At 39.1% G+C, this 23,049-nt stretch overlaps 1 protein-coding gene across 4 annotated transcripts in view; it reads left to right on the top strand.

The window, feature by feature from the left end:
* The window catches only part of SPAG9 (sperm associated antigen 9), a 66,107-nt gene extending 47,787 nt beyond the window's left edge, over positions 1–18,320 (top strand). For 3 of the 4 annotated variants that reach the window (XM_075720246.1, XM_075720247.1, XM_009491688.2), the window contains 12 exons: positions 494–665; positions 1,776–2,003; positions 2,810–3,005; positions 3,839–3,961; positions 4,510–4,590; positions 5,068–5,135; positions 6,338–6,486; positions 7,639–7,810; positions 8,813–8,926; positions 11,604–11,780; positions 12,569–12,706; positions 14,611–18,320. In XM_075720246.1, coding sequence (XP_075576361.1) covers positions 494–665; positions 1,776–2,003; positions 2,810–3,005; positions 3,839–3,961; positions 4,510–4,590; positions 5,068–5,135; positions 6,338–6,486; positions 7,639–7,810; positions 8,813–8,926; positions 11,604–11,780; positions 12,569–12,706; positions 14,611–14,726 — 1,734 coding nt within the window. In that variant the 3' untranslated portion in view covers positions 14,727–18,320. Of the gene's footprint in view, positions 1–493; positions 666–1,775; positions 2,004–2,809; positions 3,006–3,838; positions 3,962–4,509; positions 4,591–5,067; positions 5,136–6,337; positions 6,487–7,638; positions 7,811–8,812; positions 8,927–10,686; positions 10,726–11,603; positions 11,781–12,568; positions 12,707–14,610 lie in introns of all 4 variants that reach the window. The other variant, XM_009491687.2, reaches the window with a different exon arrangement.
* Positions 18,321–23,049: the final 4,729 nt, after the last annotated feature.

Raw genomic sequence — 23,049 nt, 5'->3', positions numbered from 1 at the left:
TTAGAAAAAAAGGTGTTTTAGGTGTCTGTGCCATTGTTTAAAAATGTGTTAGTCTTCATGTTTTCATGAAGAAGCAATGAATGGAATTCATATCAAGGGCATAAAAACAAAGGCTTAATTTTGAAGTGCTTTAGGACATCACATTAACCTGTGGCAATACTGAGTATTGTAGCTGGGACATAAATAGTATTTTTAGATAGCTTTATACTTGTCTAACTGTATAATTGTGCAGTATAATTATTTTCTATAGTTTTCTCCACAAGTATGAAATATGAGGGGGGTTTTATATTCCAAATATACAGACAAGTCAATACATGTAATTTTACAATGGTATTAAAGATATTAAAGATTAAAAATATATTTATCTTATCACATATTTATGTATATTTCTGTAGCTGATAATATAAGAACATACAAGATCAAAGGCAATAATTCTATTCTTGTCCACCTTCCTGTTGTTGTTCACTTCTGTTCTGCCTTTATTCTCCTTCAGGACCAACAGAAGGAGCTGAAACATCAAGAAGAATTATCCAGCCTAGTTTGGATCTGTACTAGCACACATTCTGCTACAAAAGTTATCATTATCGATGCTAATCAACCAGGAAATATTCTGGACAGTTTCATTGTTTGCAATTCTCATGTGCTTTGTATTGCTAGTGTACCAGGTAAAGACTTGTGATGCTTTAGCTCCTGCTTTTTTAACTGTACCTTATTCAGATTTTCTTAAGCAATGAAAAACCAAAGATTTGTTAATTAGTGTGATAAAATGTTACTGTAACACATCAATAAAAAGTGTTTAGTTGGAGGGAAAACTGTTGGATTTTTAATCTACTGTTCCACTCTTCAGTTGGCTCTTGACCTAAATTAACTCAAAGGTAAAGAGTCGTCAGTAACCAGGAACAAGTATTTTGTCTGCTGTATTATAAATTGTGCAGTAGTGCCAATGTTTTAAGGAACCATGAACACCACAAAAGAAAACTATGTTGGCTTTTTAGACCTATTCTGCCACTTGAAGATAGTAGCAAGTCTTCGAGCTTCCTGTAGAGGGAATCCTTGTTACATTGACAGTGTGTATGGAGAGTGTACTGAGGGAAGTTTAGTAGGAGGGTATTGTGATTCTGGAGAAGAAATAATTGTGCTTTTGGATTTCTTGTTTCTTGGCTTGCACTTATAGAAGTCTGTAGCGCTAGTTCCAGTGAAGTAGTTTTGTTTAGTAAGCTCAGAAGAAATCTCTTCCCAGTGAAGTTTGAGGTTTTGCTCCATTGAAACTATGTATAACTTGTAAGGTCAAACCAGCATAAAATATAGTAAAATACAATAAGCATTTCAAGAAACCAAGAATAATATTTTAAGTCTTGAGAAGATTGTATGAGAGAAAAGCAGCTTTTCTTCCAGAACAAAGGATCTATTGCAGTTAAATTCTTCATAAAGATGTAGATAAGTCTCCCTGCATATATGCACTGTTATGAAATCTAGTTTTAATGGAAAATTTATTTGAACTAGAAAAAGAACTAGTTGGAAGACTCTGCAGGTTGAAATATAGTGTATGACATTCAGATGTGCAGCATGTGTAGATACTGCGTTTGCTTTTTGAGCTTTGTGACAGCATCTTTAATGTCTGCTGATCATGTTAAAATAAGCTGGTAGATAGGTATCTACATGTTAAATCTCAGTTGCTGGAGAGTTCATTCAGTTTAAAAGCTTAGATTGTTATGAGATAGAAAAGTGACTTCCCTTTATGCCCACAAGAAACACGTGAGTTTAATCTCTTTCAGGGGCAAGGGAAACAGACTATCCTGCAGGAGAAGAAGGGTCTCAAGAAGCAGATCCCAGTCAAGTGGACAAGTCATCTCTGTGTGGAAGTATGACTAGCAACAGCTCTGCAGAAACTGATAGCTTGCTAGGAGGGATCACAGTGGTTGGCTGTACTGCAGAGGGTATCACAGGAGCCCCTGTAGCTCATGATGCAAATGGTGGCTCACCAATGACAGATAAACAGTCAGGTATGAATCTTACAAGTATGCCAGGGATGGCTGAACACCATTAGGTGTAACTCAGGAATGAATGGTACAAGTATGTAATGTAATAGCTTGTCTGTAAGTGGTGATAACATAAAACAAGCACTCAGTGGGAAATGGCCTATGAGTCTGACATACTTGCACTGTATAATTGTAGCTAGAAACTTTGTGGGGGTGATATTAAATGGGTATAAACAATTCCTTCTTTCAAATACTTTTGAGAGAACTCTGTCTTGTGCATGGTCTAAAGAGAGGTTTTAAGTTACTCAGTATTTGAAATGCAGACCTTGCTGACAGATGACTAGAGAGAATATGGATAGATGCCTTAAATCTTGTAAAGTCTTAATAGAGACTGAAGTGAAGCTGTTTACTTTGTAGGCATTCATAATATTTTCTGCCATGTACCCTTCAGAGCTGTATGATGATATGATTGTTAACGGATATGTGGCTATTGGACTTCAAGGTCATTTATTTTCTTATGGCATATAATACTGTTGCCATAGTTGTGGTTTTTAATTGATTGGATTTCACTGCTATTCTAGTTAAGCACTTAAAGGGCAATCTGTGCCCTCGGTCACTGGGTTGATACCTAAAGTGCATTTGACACTTGTCAGTGCAACCTACTGAAGTTTGGGTGCACTGTTTCGGATCTGATTTTTTTATATAAAATCTGGATTATGACCCTCTTGGTTATTACAGCTATTCACTTCAGTATCAAATTCTGGCTGCCTTTAAACAGTTGAGAATTCTCTTGTAGCTGTTAAAAGTTTTTCAAATTTTTTGTTCCATAGATGTTGCAACTGAAAGTAATTCAGTAGATGAGAACATTCCAACAGCAGAGGAGGCAGTAGAAGCAACAGAAGTCAATGCAGGGACAGGAGAAGACACAGCTGATATTGCACAAACTGGAGTCTACACAGAGCATGTCTTTACAGATCCTCTGGGAGTGCAGAATACAACAGAGGCATCTCCAGTGTACCAGCCTAGGTACATAGTCCTCATACCTCTGAAAATGTACTTAAAAAGAAAAACATAATGTTTGCAGGAACGCAACATGGGGACAAAACAACTACTTTTTTTTTCCTTGTTAAGTATGTTGAGGTTTATGTAAGTCATCTTAGTACAAGATGCTCTACACTTGCATGAAAGGGTCACCTATGTACAAAGAGCCTTTTGTCTGTGAACTCATATCCCTTGAGTACAGACAGCTCCAGAATGGAGTAGTGAGTGTGTACCAGCTTGTCACTAAGTCCTCTCACAGACTTACTGTGAATGGCGCTGATCTAGACATGCCTGTTTAAATTCCCTGGTTTGATGTCAAAATAAATAAGAATCACACTCCTTTCTTCCAGTCAACTGGTTGTTCAAATATATGTTTCTTTTCTCAGAATAGTCAATCTGTGAGTAGTTACAGGAGTGGAGAAGAAGCTTGAAAGTAATTGGTGTTTCAAATCTTCAGGAATCTTCACTCTCCACATACAGGCACAAGAGTATCATACAGCTTTTTTTATAGGTGTTTCTCTTAACATGTGCCTCTGATGTTGTGACTCTCTTCTGGCATTCCACAGAGATATCAGCAATATTGACAGGCTTGAATGGAACCTAAACTTCCTTGTATAAGTAAATGGCCACTTGAAGAAATTCATTGTTATTGAGGTTTTCATCTGTATTGTTGCACTTTCATGCACAGTTACTGTTTTTTAAATACCTTATGTACTTCAAAAGCCAGTGTAGAAACTGGCAGCAATGAAGTAATTACCTAGGTTATAATCTGAGTAATCTGTGCACTTTATTCAATGTATTTTAACTTTTTTTTTTAGTACTGAGTCAGAGTTATATAAAGACATTGCAGTTTTGCCAAATGAGCAAGATTTAGTGAGAGAAGAAGCACAGAAAATGAGTAGCCTTTTGCCAACAATGTGGCTTGGAGCACAGAATGGATGGTAAGAAAATGCTAATCTTGTTAAATTTATTTGGAAAAATTGTTCTAAACTTGTTTCTTGTGCCTACAGCCCTGATAACTGTCTTGAGTCAAGATTAAGTGCAGGGAGACCTCAAGAGCCTAAACTTTGTATGCTTTTCTACATTTAGGCATTATAGAATTACAAGAAAGTATTGTAGGTGATTAACGTGCTCTTTTTGGCAGATAACGCTTTCATCTGCAGACAAGTTTTAGTTGGGTTTTTTTGTAGTCAAAGAAATTGTTATAGTCTGATAATTCCATAACTTTCAATATTTTATTATGCTAGAAAAATATATTGCCCTTTTTACTGCAGATGTGTCTGCAAAGGAGTTGGTAATGTTTTAGGTCTCTGAAAAAAACATTCTGCCTGCTCATGTGGTTCTCTTTCAGTCTATACATAGTTTTCAGTGGAAGATGAAAACTTATTTTCCCTTTGTGGATTTCAATTATAGGGGTTTCGCTTGGGTTTTTTTCCTGTCTGGTAGACGTTTCCTAGTGCTTTTAATCCCTCCTGATTTGTCTTTGCAGCCTGTATGTTCATTCGTCAGTGGCCCAGTGGAGGAAATGTGTTCATGCCATTAAACTTAAAGATTCTATTCTCAGTATTGTGTAAGTCCTGAAAGAATGTCATGTAAATCATAATGAACTTTTGTTAAAATACTTGCAAAGTAGTTTTATATTTCCTCCTCAGATATTGGGAATGTCAGTTGCCATAAATGCATGCATATTCTTTTGAGGGGCAGTGGAAAACGTTTGGGGAGTAAGGAGAATAAAAGGAATCTCATATCTGTTGGAAATACGATAGCTCAAATGGTGAGCCTGTAGCTGTATACTCAAAACAGTTGTAGGTTGTTATCCTTGCTGTTTTCTTCAGGCACTGTAGCTAGATATATCTTAAGCTTCCTGAACTGGATTTTGATGCCTTGTTACCGTCCTTTCTCTTGAGCTATATTGTAGAATTCAGAACACTAGGGCTAACGTGAATATAAAAAGTATGCTGAAATATAAAATGTTTATACCTTTAAACTTGCAGTTTGAGAAATGCAGTCTAACGCCGTATATTCTTGTGCCTCCTTTTTCCCCCAGACATGTAAAGGGAATAGTATTAGTTGCACTAGCTGATGGAACACTAGCAATATTTCACCGAGGAGTTGGTAAGCATTCTATTGGATCTTGAAACCAGTGAAGTTGTAACAGTATTTAGGAAAGAAACGTGCCATTTATAAATAGTGTTTTGAAAATGTATTCCCCAATGGCCTTTCTACAGTCTGTCTTGAGGAAATCTTTCTAGTATTTCAGTTGTAGTTTCAAGCACCATTTTTGCATGGTCCTGGTGCGTTCCTGGAATTTTTCCGTACTCCGAGAAGAAGGAGAATGGGATATATCTGAGCTCAATAGTGAAAAGCCAGTTGATAAAGTGCACTTTGATCAACGTCTCATTTGCTTTTTCATCATGGTCAATAGTCATGTCTTCTGTTTTGTTATTAGTGTTAATAATTGTCTGTGACCAAGTCCTTCAATGAGAATTTTGTTAGCATCCCTTCAGAATTTCTGCCCAAACCACTCCTGGACAAGGTCCGTTCTTCAGCTTCCAGAATAAGGGCCTGGACTCTCTATTCATTTGTTCTTTTCTTGATGGAGTTTAAATCTCTGTGCTTAGCATTTAGAAGAATTAAAGAGGTTGTACAGCACTAATGCAAATATTGGGAAAGATGCATCTGGGATGAAGCTGTTATGTTTTTGTGGTTTTGGTGTTCTGTTGTTTTTTTTTTTTAAACACAAACTCTAGTGGCTTACAATCCTTAAGGATCTCGAGTAAATGTCTGATGGTCTGTGGCTTAGCTCAGTCTATGGAAGAATTTTACTTGGTGTTGAATGACCAGGTGTAGTATGCTTTTAGATTTCAGGTGCCTTTCTTAAGATCTTGCAGCATATTTAAAAAAAAAAAAAAGATCTTGATGCACTGGCCAACATTTCTGTGTTCAGTCAAGCAGCAAGTGCCTAGTGCTGTGTGGGTAGTTGCTTGTTGTAATGTATACAGATGCCTATCCAAGTAAAGCATTTAGCACTAGGTAACTTGCTGTTTTTAAAAATGTTTTGACGTATTTTGAACATGAGTCACTGTACAACCTTATTATATTAAAAACAAAGTAGCATTTGGGATATTGGTAGTTTGTATAACTTGTTGCTGTTTTTTTAATGAGGAGCTAGCCATAAATTTGGATTGACTTACCCAGATTATTAGTGCTTTGAAAAAATTAGACTGTTAAGATATTTGCCCATACTCTTAAACTATTTTTAAACTCATAGGAACCTATGTTTTGTTTTGTTTTTTCTTTTCCTTCTCTTTTTAAAGATGGTCAGTGGGATTTGACAAACTATCACCTGTTAGACCTGGGCCGGCCGCATCATTCGATAAGATGCATGACAGTGGTACATGACAAAGTCTGGTGTGGCTACAGGAACAAAATTTATGTTGTTCAACCAAAGGCTATGAAAATAGAGGCAAGTTAAAATGGTGTTTAAGTATAAATTATGTTTTAATGCCATCTCATGCTACAGCTCAAACTCCAGAGTAACTCCAGAGAACAGTTATTTGTTCATCAGTACAGAAACAAGCAACCAAATATATTTGTCTTGGGAAATACTATTACATTTTCTTTAGATGTTTTCATTGTTTTGAAGATTTTAAGCCATGATGAGACACTCCTCACTTACTGAAAAGGATTTTGGGGGGGTTTAGTTCTCCACTTCTAGCTAGCCAGGAACTGGAAAATGTCCTTGTGCGGAGTTTGTAAGGCTAGCTCTCAGCTTATTCTCTACATGTGTGCCTTATGTTCTCCACCCACCTGTAACCTTCTCTGTAATCTGTCTTTGCATAATTTAGAGGTTTGTAAGTGTTAATCTTGAATGTACTCTCCCTCCAGTTACAGAATAGTTTGTTTATATAAGGTGTGTAAGCTGGTGTTTCTGCAGTGTTGTCTGTGTACCTGACATATCAAGTACAGAAAGCGGCTAAGGTTTCTGAAAGCCATTAGCAGTATTAACACTTCAACTTCTGCTAACTGGCCTGAGACACAGGCCGGAACTTTTGAGGGTGACTGCTCAGCTCTTCTGAAATATCAAGCACCCAATTAATAATCTATTTTTGTGAAGAAGACTATATGTATGGGAAAACTGAAATGAAGGAATTCATACAACAGTGAAATTAATTGTTTTGCTGGTGGATAGTGCATATTTTGCATGGATGGGTGTGTATGCAGGAGCAAGGCTTGACAGAACTAGGAAGAAAAACACTTTTGGGGCATATGTATCTTGTGCTGTGGCAGGAGGACCTCATACTAAACAGGCTCCAGGTTAAATGGAGACAGAAGCCAGAGTAGGCTGGGGTATGATATGTAAATGAAGACACAGTAGGAAACTATGGCTTTGAGATCACACTCCAGGGAAGGAAATCAGCATTTTTACTATTACTTTACCAGCATCATATGGTAATTGTAACTATAAGCTAAACACTATTTGCTAGTGATCTTGGAAATCAGAGGGTCATAGATGACTTAAGAAAATTGCTGGTATTGACAATATAAGAGTAACAGAGAAGTCTTTCTTACTCTTTCCTTTGTTTCATCTTCTAACTTAAAATCCAATCTTCCGTAGAAGTCATTTGATGCACACCCAAGAAGAGAAAGCCAAGTGAGGCAGCTGGCATGGGTGGGTGATGGGGTATGGGTGTCTATTCGCTTGGACTCCACCCTGCGTCTCTATCATGCACACACGTATCAGCATCTACAAGATGTGGACATTGAACCTTATGTAAGCAAAATGCTAGGTAAGTTGATAAGAAAAACTGTTGTGTATACTTACACCTCTTGCTGTCTGGAGCTTTCTTTTCCTGTTAAGGATCAGGCAATTCTCACTGCAAACTAGGGGGAAGGGTGGGTGGAAGGCTAGTCAAATTCTGTTTGTGAAAACTTGAATCTGGAAGTAGAAGCCTAAGTCAGTCTGTGAAGCATGATGAGGGCGATAGGTCTTCTGATACAGTCTGCTGATCCTACCTGATGCCTAAGGTGTCCCTAAAAACTCAGAACTAGTGAGGAAAATGGTGGTTGGGTTGGGCCGGTATCAACTGGGATACTAAAATCTTCCTGGTTTTTACTGCACTGATGCCTTTTTTTTAAAATCTAAGACTGGGAAGCATCCATTACTTGCCTGGAAGAATTGCCTTTTTTTCAAGAAAATACAAATGCAAAATAGCAAACTTTTATTGCTATTGAAGCTAATAAGCTTTCTGATTTTTTTTTTTTCATTAATATTTATGTAAGAGCAGTTTCACCACCTACGTCACACAACAGATAGAGGTAATTGGGCCATGGGAAATCCTTCACGAGTAACTACTGTGCCATTGCACTTAGCTGGTCAGCCTTCTTCTGTTCCCCTCATAGTGCTAATGGATGAGAAATTAATTTTAATGGATGAGAAGCCATTATCTTACATCTGTAAATTCACCTTTTTTTGTTTGTTTGAAAAGCTGCCCTGGTGTTGTAAGCCCCAAAAGGTTTTACTGTGCAGCATTATGGAGCCGTTATACCTTTTGTGCTTTCTCACAGTTACTGTTAGTCTCTTTCTGTATAGGTTCACAACTTAATTAACAGAGTGTTTTAGACTTTTAGGTTATCTTTACAACTTAAATGTACTTCTCTACCTTGTTTCTGTTGAAGTGGGAGGGAATTACTCGTCTGTGTGGTTTGGGAGTTGGAGTTAAGATTCTCTGTTATGGAACTAACATTATTCTTGCTCATAATTTTTGATGAAAAGCATCTTTTGTTTTTAGGTACTGGTAAACTGGGATTCTCATTTGTGAGAATCACAGCTCTTATGGTGTCTTGTAATCGTTTATGGGTAGGAACAGGAAATGGTGTCATCATCTCCATTCCATTAACAGAAAGTAAGTAAAACATAAATGAATAGCACTGTGCAATATGCTGTAGACACAAAAAGAGAATATTAAATGCCATTCAGATGCTTGCTAATGGATAGAAAGCTTTACTGCCAGGTCTGAATCTTTCAGGTTTGTAACAGATTGGGCCTGTGTGATGTTTAGCACCTAATCTGTGTACATGGTTACAATTACTCTGAGCAAAAAAGCACATCTCAAATCTCCTGTACTTCAATTTGAGCAGAGTTGCTGTGGCTTGAATGAAAGAGATGCTTTGGAGCCTTAGAGGTGTTATGAGCATTAGCAGCATTTATAAAAGTTAATTGCTTGTAAGAGATGGCTTTAGTTTTCTAATTAATGTTATTTTTGGTTGCCATATGATTGCCGAAGTAGATTTTTGTTTGATTTGAGCAAGTTGGTATTGTTGCTAATACAACTTGTTTGGCTTTAGTTCCTGAGAATTCATCACAAAGCTGCTATAAAGGACTGGAACAGTAGTAGTACTGACTGCTTTAAGGGACATGTTCAAAGTTATAGGAATTGTAAACATATTCTACAAATAGGGCACTAACTTCTAGGTAAAATTCCAATGATGCAATTCAGGTGTCTGCTTAAAAACAGACCCCAAACTCTTGTCATAGGCTAAAACTGCTTGGGAGTGGAAGGGGAAGCATTCAGACATGGGCAGGTGAACCTCTGGAAAAGGGAACAGTCCAGTTCAAGGGCAAAACAAATCTTAAATAGGTAAAGCTTGGGAAGAATGTGTGTGTAAATTGATTGCATTTAAAACAAACAAAAAAACCCAATGCTTGTGCCTGAGACTAATGTTAAAACACATGGGCAGAAATTTCAGAAAATAAAGTACAGAACTTTGTTAGTCCTAATTGTACTGTTGTTATATAGAAAGTAGTACAGTCTGACAGGTGAAATTTTAGGGTAATTTAACAGTAAAAACTCTTCATGTTTTATCTGCTTTGTTGAACAGCACATACCTGCATTGTTTCTCATACTGTTCCATTACATTGTCCATCCATTCAGCAAATGTCTTTTTTTGCATTTCATGAATGTGCTAAGGAAGGACAGACTTCCTATCGTGAATTTGAAATAGTTTAAATCATGCTTTCAAAAATTATAGCTCTTAATTTGCATCAAGCTTAATTTAATGTTTCCACAGGAGTTTGTTTTAAAACAACAGTGAACATGGAAAAAAAGCCCTATTAAAGCTATTCAGTTTAATTTCAGTTTTATTGTTCATGAGTCGGAACAACTGTTTGTGGGTAGCCTGATAGTGGGTTTGAGAACCCTTGTTACAAAGATTCACGGTTTTCAAAAACAGTTGCATCCTCACATAAGCAATTGCATGTCTCAATTCCCTGGGGCTCAATAGCAGGCCATCTTCCAGATCGGCCGACGTTGTTTTGAAATGGCACTTGAAAACATGAGTTGTTATATATAATTTTGGTAGCCTCCTACCAAGGAAAGAGAGAAAGGGGAAACGTTGCTAATCAATAATAAACTTTATAGCGATAAAGCACGTGAAAGTGGCAATGCTTTCATTGTCCATTTTGTACTGAAACTTTTATAACAAGATGCTGTTCTTTGTGACTTTTTATTGAATCTTCTGTAATTAGATATTTACTGGTTTTAGGAGCTAAAATTTTAAGCTCTACCTTATCAAAAACCAAAATACAAGAGTGGTGGGTTCTCATTAATCCTTCTCCTCTACTGTCATACCTATCCATTTCCCCTTTCCTCCTTTCTCACTTTAGCTGTAATCCTCCACCAGGGACGTTTACTGGGGCTGAGGGGTAAGTGCAGATCCTGAACAAAAATCTATTTTCAGGCTTCTAATAGCCACTTTGAGGCTGTTTCCCACTCCTTATAGATTTACCCTTTGTATGTTCCTAAATGTTTTTCCACTTGCAGTTACTGCATTGCAGCAGTTTTATGTTTGCTAAATGGCCACCAATCTGCTCAGCAGTTTAGTATATCATCCTGTGTTGCAGCTGAACTTTCATACAGACTTTGTTTTTCTTCCAGCCAATGTGATACCATATCTTATAACTTTTGTCATTAATCCACATCATTTACTGTCTTGTTACAAATCACTGTTTCTTTCACTCCTTTGGTAGTCTGTGGAATGGAGATGGCTTGTATGTCTAGCATGAGTACTTCTCTGTTTTAATGGATTTTAAAACTTCTCAGTAAAAACTAGATGTAGACTTATAATAGGGTAGCTCCTTCATGCCCACAGGTGGCTGTTTTTAGTGAATTTTTGCTGGCAAGGGGATACCCTATGATTAGTTGGAATGAAACTGTCTTTAATTGTATGTTTAAGTACATTGAATTTGCTCATACTGAAACACATTAGAGGTACTTATTTTCTATGAAAGATACAGTCCTTTCACAAATTATTTTTTTCCAAAAGTAGGATATTAAAATCTGGTGTTTATGCTAGACTAATAAGAATCCTGCTCCATTTTCTGATGTACTTAAAATAACGAAGCATGCGATCTTTTTTCTTTCCAGCTCTGTCTTGAATTGGCATTGCTGCCCTCCTGTTTCATTTTTATCTAAGTTGGCTTTAGCTTTTAGATGGTACCATAAGGTTTCTTAACAAATAACCATTTCTGTAATTTGTATTTTCAAGTTTTTGTTTCAAGAAAACACTTCTCTTCTTTTACAGCTAATAAAGCAGCAGCAGGCTCCGGAAACCGTCCGGGGAGTGTAATACGTGTATATGGCGATGAAAACAGTGACAAAGTGACTCCAGGAACATTCATACCATATTGTTCAATGGCACACGCGCAGCTTTGCTTCCATGGGCATCGTGATGCTGTTAAATTCTTTGTTGCAGTACCTGGTGAGGTTTTATTACCGTTCTTCAAATGAAGTTTCTTTTTTGCCCTCATTTGCTTAGTTAAACATAGTGTTTAGGTAAAGATAGCAAGTGTATGAAATCATACATTCAGAAAAAAATGATTACGTTTTATTTACAAGGCTTATCTGATTCTTACGTGCAGTATTGTTTAATGGGAGGAAAAGGGTTTGGTCACAAAGAAAGTGCTTTGTTTCTGTGACGAAGGTACTATGGTAAGCGAGTGCTCACCTATTAAGAAGGCAGTCAACTGCTAATTGATATAAGGTCCAATTTAAGAGTCTGACGTCCTGCAGGAGGATGAGCTACTAAGGGAGAAGCCCCCAAAGGAAAGAATCTCAGCTGAGAAAGCTGAGAGTTTCCTAGAAGCTGCAGTGCTGGTTGAATACCCTCTCAGTGCTTGCACGCACCTCGTGCTGGAAGTAAATGACAGAAGTTTGCTTAATGGGCTGACGTGCACTGAATCATTTCAGTTGTGTGTCTGAGAGCCTTAAGTCTGTTTCAGTGCCATTCTCTAGATTTGCATGCCTGTGCTGTGAAATCTATCAAGAGGCATTTAATTCTCTGATTCCATTGAACTGACCTGAACAGATCCTTCATCTCTTTATAGAGATGAAGTCAGAGCAAAGCTAGCTTTCCGTCCCTTGCTGAAGAGATACTAGAATCCAAAGTTAAGTGTATCATTAGGCATTAAGTATGTCATCCAATGACCAAATACAGGTGGTATTATTCTGTGATATGTGGTATAAATATATATTCTGTTTTTAATCCAGGTCAGGTTGTTTGCCCACAGAGTAGTGGTGGAACAGAGCTAATGGCTGATAAACCGGCCCAAGAGTCCTTCAACCAGAGTCCCTTAAAATCGATGTTGGTGATAAGTGGTGGAGAAGGGTATATTGACTTCAGAATGGGTAAGAAAACTGAGCTTAAAATCAGTTTTAACCTCTCCATACTGAAAGGTCATTAACCATATAATAACTTCCGTCATGATGGCAGAGTGCATTTGTGTGGTCAGTCAGTATATAGTCTTTACTAAGCAAGTGCGAGGATAGAAGTATCTTTATTTTCGTACATGCACACACACCTTCAGCTTCTCCTCCCAATAAACCATGACTTCTGAGACAACTGTGTAAAAAGGCTTATTTGCAACTCTACTTTGGAGTCATGTACCACCTCACTGTTTATGCTTTCAGTCTTTCTCTGACAGGTTAGTCTTCTTTCTCAAACTGCTGGAAAACAGGTCCTTAGTTACTTAACTATGCAGACTGGCTATAAAAGTCATGTATTACATGAAGAACACACAACTAAAACTTACTAATTGTTGAGCGAAAATGGAAAAAGTAGTTCACTGTTATCTTTGCATTCCCTTCTTACTTTGATCACTGCTTTTCTTGGATAGTATTTTCGCATGATCTAGCCCATAAAAGACTTCTTGTGTAAACTTTTCTTTTTAATTAAAAAGCTTTTGGGGAAATATAGCAAAATAAGAGTGGTTGTGGTTCTATGCTTAGAATCTGCAGCTGGAGACCTTGACAAAAAGTGCATTAAAAAGTCACAACTCCTAGACCTGTTATTGACCTTTTGCCTAAATCTGTCCATAGTGTTTTTCAAAAACAAACAAACAACAACAACAAAAAAAACCCCACAAAAACACTACAAAGGAAAAACCATGAAGGCCAGCCCAAATTCTGTCATCCCACTAGTCAATGAAGAGCAAGTTCCTGCTAGTAACCCCAGTGGAGTTACGTGGGAGGCAGGACTTGAGGCAATTCTGTGCCACGCTGTAGTGAGTATTAAAAACTCTGTGGTTATTCCAAGCAAGCTGGTATAGCCACATACCAAATGTGTGTTTTGCTGTCCTTGTGGCATGATGCAAAGCCATGAACTTAAGCGTCAGTACTGTAGCTGCATTAGCTCAGCTGTTACCACATTAGTGCAGCAAACTGGCTCAAGAGCAAGTTCAGGCTATTCTATGTTTAGATTCCTCAGACCTCCAAAGTAGTCTAACCAGAAAACCAGCCAAACTGTGACTTGAAACCTTCCTGAAGCTGTAGGTCAGTTCCCATTTCATCTGATTAAACTGATGTTCTTCTGTACCACAAGACTGCCTCTGTATTGATGTTTACTACTGTCTACGTGCAGTTTTGTTTAGTGGTTAGTCTGTCACCTTTGATCCAAGTCAGCTCCATGTCATCAAGAGTTTTGACGCAATTACAAAACTGCTCTTCTCTTTTGAAGAGTGATAATGGAGAATAGGCTTAAGGCTGTCTTGTGCCAATGTGTGCAGAGTTGTGACAAGCTAGGATAACTAGAACAAGAGGAAAGAAGGGGAAAAGTTCATCATAGATATGAATGTTGCATTGTCTCACTTGCGCTCAATTACTGCTCTTATTTCCAGAACACTTTATATAGTTTATGTGTTTATGCTAGCACACCTTCTTGTAGCATAACAATCTCCATTTCTGCCTGGGAATTACTGCAAGTTTGCAAATTAGGTTGTTGTTTCTCTGCCTCAAAGAGTTAATAAGTAATGAAGTGTGTAGAATATGGATACTTACAAAACTACAGTTAATTTGGGGGGCTAGAAATGAAGAATATGACCATCAGAATACTAGGCTCCGAAATAATTATGCAACAGACTTTCAGTTTGTAATGTATATATTCACAATCTTGAATATGCTTTTATACAAGCTATATGGCAACTACTGTCTTTTATAGTGGTTTTTCTTGTAAACCTAGATGTCACTTGTCTTGCTGCATTTGGTGTTAATACTGGTTTTTATTGTATGCCTGAGTCAAAGCTGCTGTTTTTCAGGTGATGAAGGTGGAGAATCTGAACTCCTTGGAGAAGGTCTACAACTTGAACCTTCTGTAGCCAAAGCTGAGAGGAGTCACTTGATAGTGTGGCAAGTAATGTGTGGCAGTGAGTGAGCCTGTAGGATGCAGCTGGAGACCTTAAAAAAGACAAAGAAAAAAAAAGGAAAAAAAAAAAAGCTTCTGCATGTTTTTTTTTATTTTGTGAAACCTGTTTCACTACATGATGTTGAAGCATTTCTTTGCTGTTTAACTTTATATTGCAAATCTGTCATACCTTTAACTATACAGGAATTAGCTTGTGCTGTTTTACTGCACCCGTGTTACATGGAACAGTATAATGAAATCAGATCTTTCTCAAAACTGGTGTGCACACCATAGTAAGCAACTGAGACATTAGTTTTACTGTACCACAGCAATCTAATGTAGTTCACTTCTTTGGTAGTCTCACTTGAGTTCAGCTTTATTACAACTGAGCTTCATTTCACTGTATAATGCATTGAGTAAAACAGCAAAGTTATTCCCAGAGTATTAAAAAATTGACAAATTATAAGATGGATTCTTAAGACTTATCCAAATACTCAGTGAGGGCTAAAGCAAACTGTAAATTTCAGCTTTTTGTTTTCAAACCTGGAAAATCTTGCTTACATGATGTATACGGTTTAATTTGTTATGTTCATCAGAATTTTGGGGGGGAGGAGGGGATTGTATAGGATTTAAGGTGACTATTTAAATAAAATTACATGTTTTCACTATTGAAACTTAAAGTTTGAGAACTGCTGCCCTCAATAATGAACAACTTTGAGCATAGTGTTTTCCCATTTTCCTGACATGGAACAACTCTGTTTCCAAAGGGTGTTCTTAGGATGATTTAAATTTTGAAAATAACTGTAAAATTCTTGAACAGGGGATATGTTTTGTTCTTTTCTTGTCTTAACTCCTTATGTCCTAAGCACTAGAATGATCTTCTCTGCCTAGCTGGTCAAACTCATGAGGCACTACATGTGTGAAGGTTAGAGACCTCGATTAGAGCATGAGAAAAGACTGAGAGTGTACAGGAAAAATGCATTCTGCCCAAGTGAGATTGTAAAGAAACTTTAGTGCCAGATAATTAGGTACAAAATGTTTTGTGGTTTTTTTTTTTTGTAGTTGCATACCCCAATTTAGTTTAAAAAAAAAAAAATAGCAACAATGTTAGCAGGTAACACTTAAGATTGAGTAAACTGATGAAAGTCAGGAGACTCTAATATTAGGCTGACATTCTGTCTACTCACCATCTATTTTTTTAACCATAAATGTGAGTTGAAGACTGTCTTCCTTTTACATTGAATTTCCTACATTAGTATCAGACCTAAGTTAAACACTTCATGATTTCTGTACTTCAGAATATTTTTAAACCCAGATTTGCTCTTTCATTTAGTCTCTGGAAAGTAAAAGTTTTGAGGGGTTTTAGTAAACATCCAGCATTTACCCCCAGAAGGCTGGGACTGTTCTGTTCAGATTAGCAGAGAAATTTAGTAACTCGATTATGTGAGAGAACTGAACAGTTTCAGAGGAGTAAATATAGAAACACTTTTTTAAAACTGCCTAAACATTTTTATGCAATAGGAGCAGTTCTGGTCTATCAGGCAAACATGTGTTTATATATTTTCTTAATTTTTTAAATGAACACATTTAGCTGAGGTCTATTGTGTAAATATATATTTAGGCAGCTTTTTCAAATGCATATCATAGCTGATAAACCAGAAAAACTCCATTCAGGTCTATTGGTTAGATTTATATGTATAAATACTTTTTAAGCGACATATTTTGTACGCAGCTGTTCCTCTCGTAAATATGTATTTAGGACATGAACTATGTAGTAAAAATCCTTATTAAAGATGTCTAATATCTTGGTAGTATTTTTCTCTTCAGAATGCCAAAAGTGATGAGAGCATGTTGTTCATAATTTGCTTTCCAAATTCATCTTTAATTAAAGTCACTGTTAAAGTACTTCGGCTTAAATATAAAGTCTGGGAGCTGTTTAAAAATTATACAAATATAGAAAGTAAACTGACTAAACACTTTTAGAAAGACCTACTTAAAACTTACGTTGACATGTATGCTGAACCTGAAGCACATCTGAATTAACTTAAGAAATTGGATGTCTAAGAAAAATGCTGTCTAAACTTTTACTGTTGTGCAGAATCTTCACTGTGAGTGGTGCAGTTTCATTGCTTCTCCTGCCATTTTCTTAAATTTTTTTTTCTCTTTGGAAAATACAGTCTCCAAAGCTTTTTCTCATTGCTTGATTGTCACATTCTCATGTTCTCAGAAAAAAAGCGCACAATTCTGTTCCTTCATTCTTGTATAGCATTTTATTTGTAACTAGTGATGAGCTGTTTTCTCTGAATGGCTTTACTGCTATCAAATAGAGCAGTTCAATCTGGCAAGTGTGTACCTGGTCTTTTGCCAAATGTATCTGGTCCACCGTGCCATTTTAGTCACCTCAGTGGGCCAACTCCTGCAATTTTTTCAGAGAATGATTGTTTCTGTCCAATAGTGGAAGGGTTTTAAAGAAAACAATAGGTTAACTACGTACCACTGTGGGTGTAGATAAAAGTGCACTTCTCTCTATTTCTCATTTAAAAACTTTATCCCCTGTCCTAAGGTACAGTAGATTAAATGGGTCCCCTGTTGTCATCACAGTGCACTGGGATTTATAAACTCTACTTAAGGTCACTTTTTGAATGGTGAATAAAGCATGCAAAACCCCAGGCATTGAGATGACAATATGTGCCTACAAATCTGTCTCAAGAATGTGTTTATGCATACACTCATGTGATTAAAGCATCATATTAATAGGAGCTAATCTCTGGATAGCTACAGCTTGTTAATAGTTTGGAAATGTTTCGAGCACAAAATATGCAGCACATTACTTGCCTGGGTAAGGGTGTTTGCATGGTAAAGGTGAAATGCTTTGTATAAGCTGCTGCATTGTCCATTTCTTGTAAAGGTCTTCCTGCGTTGGATCAGATAGAGCTGGCAGAGCGTAGACACTTTATCATAGGCTGCCTTAGTAACAAACAAATGTTAAATCTGTTTTATTATACTAACTGTTCTAAAGAACGTGTGTCTTTTAAAAAATGCTGTGTAACTGAATATTTATTTCCATGTGAGTATTATAAAAGTTACCAAAGGATTAAACCTGACTTAGCACTCTTGTAAGTGGCCCTGTTGAGACAGGGTCTTGTGAAGGCCCTGCTCTGTAAAACAAGACACGGTAAACTCAAATACAGTTCTTTAGGGAAATTAAATGTTTTTTCTAACAGGGTTATGCCATATTGTAACAACCTATGTTGCACCTCAAAGCATTTTTCTATACACTAAATGTCTCTCCCGCCCTCTAACAAGATTAAGTTTCCTTTATTAATTTTGTTGATGCACATTTCTCAATCTTTTAAACATATATTTTAAACATTTTATGGTCTGTAATTTTTGAAAGTTTTGTCTGTTGGACACTTTACGCTGAATTTTACTTGCCTCTGTAATCCGAGATGGATACTACAGCGTTAAACTTGCTGTCTGTTAAAACTTGAGGCTTCTTTTCTGTGAGCAGAAAAGCTCATATAGCAGTGTAGTTATTTCAGTATTTATTTCTATTATTGAATCCATGGGGTTCAGAATGTAACTTTGTACATGAAATATATATAAATATGTATATGAAACATGCATCGGATCGGTGTGTTCTTTGTAGTCTCACCTCTAAGTTCAAAGGTTTTTGATGCTACCAGAAGGCATAATAATTGGGTATTTTACACTAGCAGCCAAATATTGCCATCATAAATACAGGTAGTAATAGACTTGAGTCAGCCCACAACTAGTGTAATCCTGCTATCTCATATTGGGCCTAAGCAAAAACTCTGAAGAAAAACTTTGTTCTCTTTGGGCTCTTATGTGGCCCACAAACCCTCTGATCCACAGGATAAGAATCTAGAGATCTGCTGAACTGAAGCTCAGATGAAATAGGTGCTGGCACTGGAATTTATTTTTCAAGTTTTCTTAGCACCTTACCAAAGGTTCATCTAAGCTCAAACTGAAGTTGGTTACTTACCGCACAGCAAGGGAAATAGTGTATTTATAAGGCAGAAGGATGAGGACTTGGTGATGAGACTTGTTTCTACTGCAGGAGCAGAGCGCTCTGCTAGAGCCAGGTTTTAATATTTTTCCTGGCTCATTTGCCACTTTCTACGTGTTCGTCCCAGCAAATTATCTTGATTAGTATGTAGCAAGTGGCCATACCACTGAAAATAGTCGGTTAACTTTTGTTACGATGGATCGGGGCGGCCCCCTCCTCGTGCAATGAAAACATTCTGTGCCCTGGTGTGCTAGGGGCACGATGCCATCTGGTCCCTTCTCTTGCCTGTGCCAACGTGCAAGCACGTGCTCCTCTTGCTTCTCTCCAGCAGTACTGAAGGGCCTACATAAAGTTGTTGCTTTTGGATACCTCTAGGATGCAAACCCTTCATATTTGCACGTGCAAACATAGGAATCATCCATGGTTCAGAAAACACAGTGTCCTGTTACCAGTGTTGTACCAACTTGAAATTTTACCATCTTGGTGCTTAAAAAAAAAAAAAAAAACACCCCAAAAATCTTTATGCTTGTTTACTGGAGTTTTCTCACAAGATATTTTTCTTCTTCAGAACAGATGTACTGACAAATTTCCCTCTCCTCAACAGTGTTTATTCTCAGGATGTGTCCATTCACACACATGTCACATCATTGCACTGTGCTGAGACAGGGGGTGTGTGTATTAAATAGGAAGAAGCGTGATAAATCTTTACTCTGGAAATGTTTAAACTCTTCTGGCAGCCCTGACAGCACCTTAGGTCTGTAGGTAAGTAATTTAATTTTTCAGATCCTGTATTGAGAGAAGTGCTGATAGAATTGTGAACTAGGTTAAGGTGTTACAAATGGTATTTGGAGTCTGAAGTTACAAGCCATTATAAAATATCCAGGCCCTTCAGCGATGAAGATGGTGTTAACAGGAAAAGCACTCACGGCTTCTGTAGCAGATTTTTAAAAAGTTACCTCAGTTGTATCAGTCTCCTATAAAAAGAGGTATTCAAATCAGAATATGTAAAATGTTAATACAGGACGTGAAAATGTTTCAATATGAATACTTTTTATTGGAAAATACTTGTTTGCTGGAAACTAAATCTGGAACTTACTGCGAGATTTTGAGATAATTTCCCTTCTACAATGGAATAGCAAACCAAAATGAGGGATTCTTTTCGCCATCTCTTTTTCTCATCCTGTAATCTATTTGAAAGCTGTTTGAGCAATACAGCCTGTAAATGTTGTTTAAGATTATGATGATCTCTGCACAAGTGCCCCTTAATTCGACTGTAAGTGAAGCTTTGAGGGGGCCTTTTGGCCTTGGACCACACTCCAGATTCATGGCATGGCCTTCAGGACTTGCAATTTTGCGTGGTTATAGTTAACTTCCTAAAAAAAATATTTTGAGATGACAAAGCCAAGTATGAGAATTGTCTTCCTGCTTTTCAAAACACTCTGTAAAGTGATGGTGGGAACGGAGCTGATGAGAAGTGACGTGGATTGTCACTTGTTAGTATCTGCTTGTGCTTCTAGATAGGATGGAAACCCCCAGGACTGGGCGCAGGCTGTGTTGTGTTTAAACGCAAGATGGTGCTCTTACAATTCAAAGACAACTTGGAGACCTAAAGGGAAAACTCATTATGCTGGAGTATTCTCTTCTCCCTGCATTTCTCTCGGCATCCAAGTTTCAGGTTTCCTTTAACAGCTCTTCAGGGTGAAGCTGTTGTGTCAGCAGTCAAAGAAAGGAAAGGAGAATCCGAGCGTTTGATCATCCAAGGGTTCAGAAGATGGCTCTCCCTTGCCTTCACCTCTGCGGTGGTTAAGTCACATAGCGGGGACTAATCTGCCTCCGGTACAGCCCAAGCCAAGAGGCCGGGCTGGAGGTGGCTGCTCCAGAGCTGGGACCTCTTCAGCCCATTGCATCAAATGCTTAGAAAAAGGAAAGGCAAGGGCTTCCCTTCTTTAAAAACGATCATGCTGGGCAGCCCCTGGCAGTGGGAAGGAGCTGGGCAGGGTGCGTGCTTCCTGCAGCATGCACTGGGGCCAAGCAGCTGCTTTGCAGCATCCCCCCTGCCTGCCACTTCTCCAGCTTCAAGGAAGTCCTGCTCCGGTTTGCAGGTGGGACATTAACAACCCCCTGAATTCATGCCCTGCCTGGAGAGCAGCCATTTGAAAGCTGCACACCAGCAGCACGTCTGGCTGCAATGGCGAGGGGGCTGGTGCTTCTCGTATCTGGCCACGGACCTTCCCCTTCTCTGCCCCAGAGGCCCAGGGCTTTGGGACATGCAGGTGGCTTCTGCAGTGAAAGGGAGGGTTGCTGCCATCACCCACCGCTGCTGCCACCTCTGCACAAAATGTCACTGTGCTCAGGCGCTCCTGCTTTGTGGGCTGTCTCAGGTCTGGAGCTTAAACAAGGAAAAAAAGGAAAAAACAAACCAAAAAAACCCCATGTTGGAAACCTTCCCAGGCTCCACATCTGCTTTTCACTTCCACCTTTCAGCATGCGGGGCCGAGATGGGGAGCACGTCCGGACAGGCATAGTGGTGGTGGCAGTGCTTCCTATGGTGTTGTTGTTATGCTATATCACGGCCTGGTTTGTAGATGTGGTTCTCAGGGTCTCCCTTTAAAATAAAATTCAGCTGATGCTTGCTTTGAATTTAAGCAAAAAAAAAGCTGATAGGTGCTGCACTGGGTCAGACCACACGTCCTCGTGTCCTGTGTGACGGTGGCCAAGGGCAAATGCCTGGAGGACAGAGCAAGAACGGGTGGACCTGTGGGTCACCCCGCAGCCTGCTACGCCTTCGGGCTTGAAGCCTCAGCTTCTTCCTTGGGGAAACAACTGGGTTGATGTGAAATGGTGCAGCTGTCCGCAGCCCAGCAGGAATAAAAAGCAGGAAAACGGAGAGCTTGTTGGCTTGCAAAGGCAACTGGAATACCTCTGGATACTTCTCTAGGTGTGTTAAATACTGAAAATGAGATAAAGCTTTACATTTCTTCCACCTCTTATGTTTTTTGTGCCACTGCACAGGCGCTCCTGGCAGATGCTGTTGCAGGGGTGCGGGTGCCATGCGCAGCTCTGTCCCTGCTAGCTTGGGGCATTTGGTTTCTGCTCCCTGGGATGGCAGAGACACGTCTGCAGAGATGAGAAGTACGTGGATCAGGCATGAAGAGTTTCAGTCTTTCAGGCCAGGCCAGGCCTGGCAGCAGCTTGGGGTGGGTAATTGCACTGGGAAATGGTGTTAAAGGCTGATGGGGGAGGCTGAATCCAGAGAGAAAAGATGCTGAGGACTTTTTTGGCTGCTAATTAATGTATTCAATGAGAGAACAGCAGGATGTGTGCGTGGGCAGGGAAAATTGAATTCTTGTCAAAATCGCCCAAAAGGTAATGAAAATCCCTGAGATAAGAGAGAGGTGAATTGTGCGGCATCCACAAAACCATTGGAGTCCGGTTGACTCACTTGCAAATAAACACTGTGTGGGTGCTCGCTAGCAAAAAAAGCGCTTCTGCTTTTTGCAGATGTGCCTGTATCTCGTTCCTCCTGGGAAGGAAGGAAGGATGCTGCAGCCGGGGGTCCCTGTGCCCAGCCAGACCTCGGAGGTGCGGGTGGAGCAGGATCAGCCCCCAGCAGCAGCATTGCAGACTCAGAGCACCAGACGCAAGGTCCCCATCCTTGCCTTGCTGCAGGGGGCTGTGGTTTTCCATGTATGGGAAGAGAAATTCAGAAAGCACATCTTAAGAGGGGTAGGTGGCACCAGGACCGTCCCCGGCAATGTCCAGCTGACAGTACCATGGCTATAAATCACCGGGACAGAGTAAAGACTTCATGCAACAGGGGTAAGGAAACAGTTTTGCTGCATTTTGGGTGATGACGTGCTGCCAAACCGACCTGCCATCAGCGCGACGCAGCAAGTCAGATGACTGGCTTTTGCAAGCATTTTTAAGAGTCGTTTCTCAGCCAAATCTCTGAACTCTACAGGGTGCTTGGAAGGTCATTTCACCATAGCAACCTGCATCGGCAATAAAGCCCAAAATGTCAACTTTGGGCCAAAGCCATGGCTGAACTGCTGCGGTGAGCTGTGAGCGGAGAGGTGGGTGTATAGCTTGTGCGCGGGTGCAAGGCGAGGTGGAGCTTGTACCATGATCCCTGCAGGGCTGGTCCTCCCAGGAAGAGTTACAGCTCTTCAGAGCCTTCCAGTCTGGGCTCTGCTGTGGTCCTGATTTGCAAGAAGCTCAGGATTCTGGTGGTCAAAAGCTATTTGGCATTGGGAAGGCAAAATGGCTGCAACTGGCCTGTTCTCATGAAAAGGAGTAGTGGTAACTGCTGTGGGGCTTACCGGA

Source organism: Pelecanus crispus, chromosome 12 (genome assembly GCF_030463565.1).
Source record: "Pelecanus crispus isolate bPelCri1 chromosome 12, bPelCri1.pri, whole genome shotgun sequence".
NCBI lineage: Eukaryota > Metazoa > Chordata > Aves > Pelecaniformes > Pelecanidae > Pelecanus > Pelecanus crispus.
This window is presented reverse-complemented; position numbering and strand designations above follow the sequence as displayed.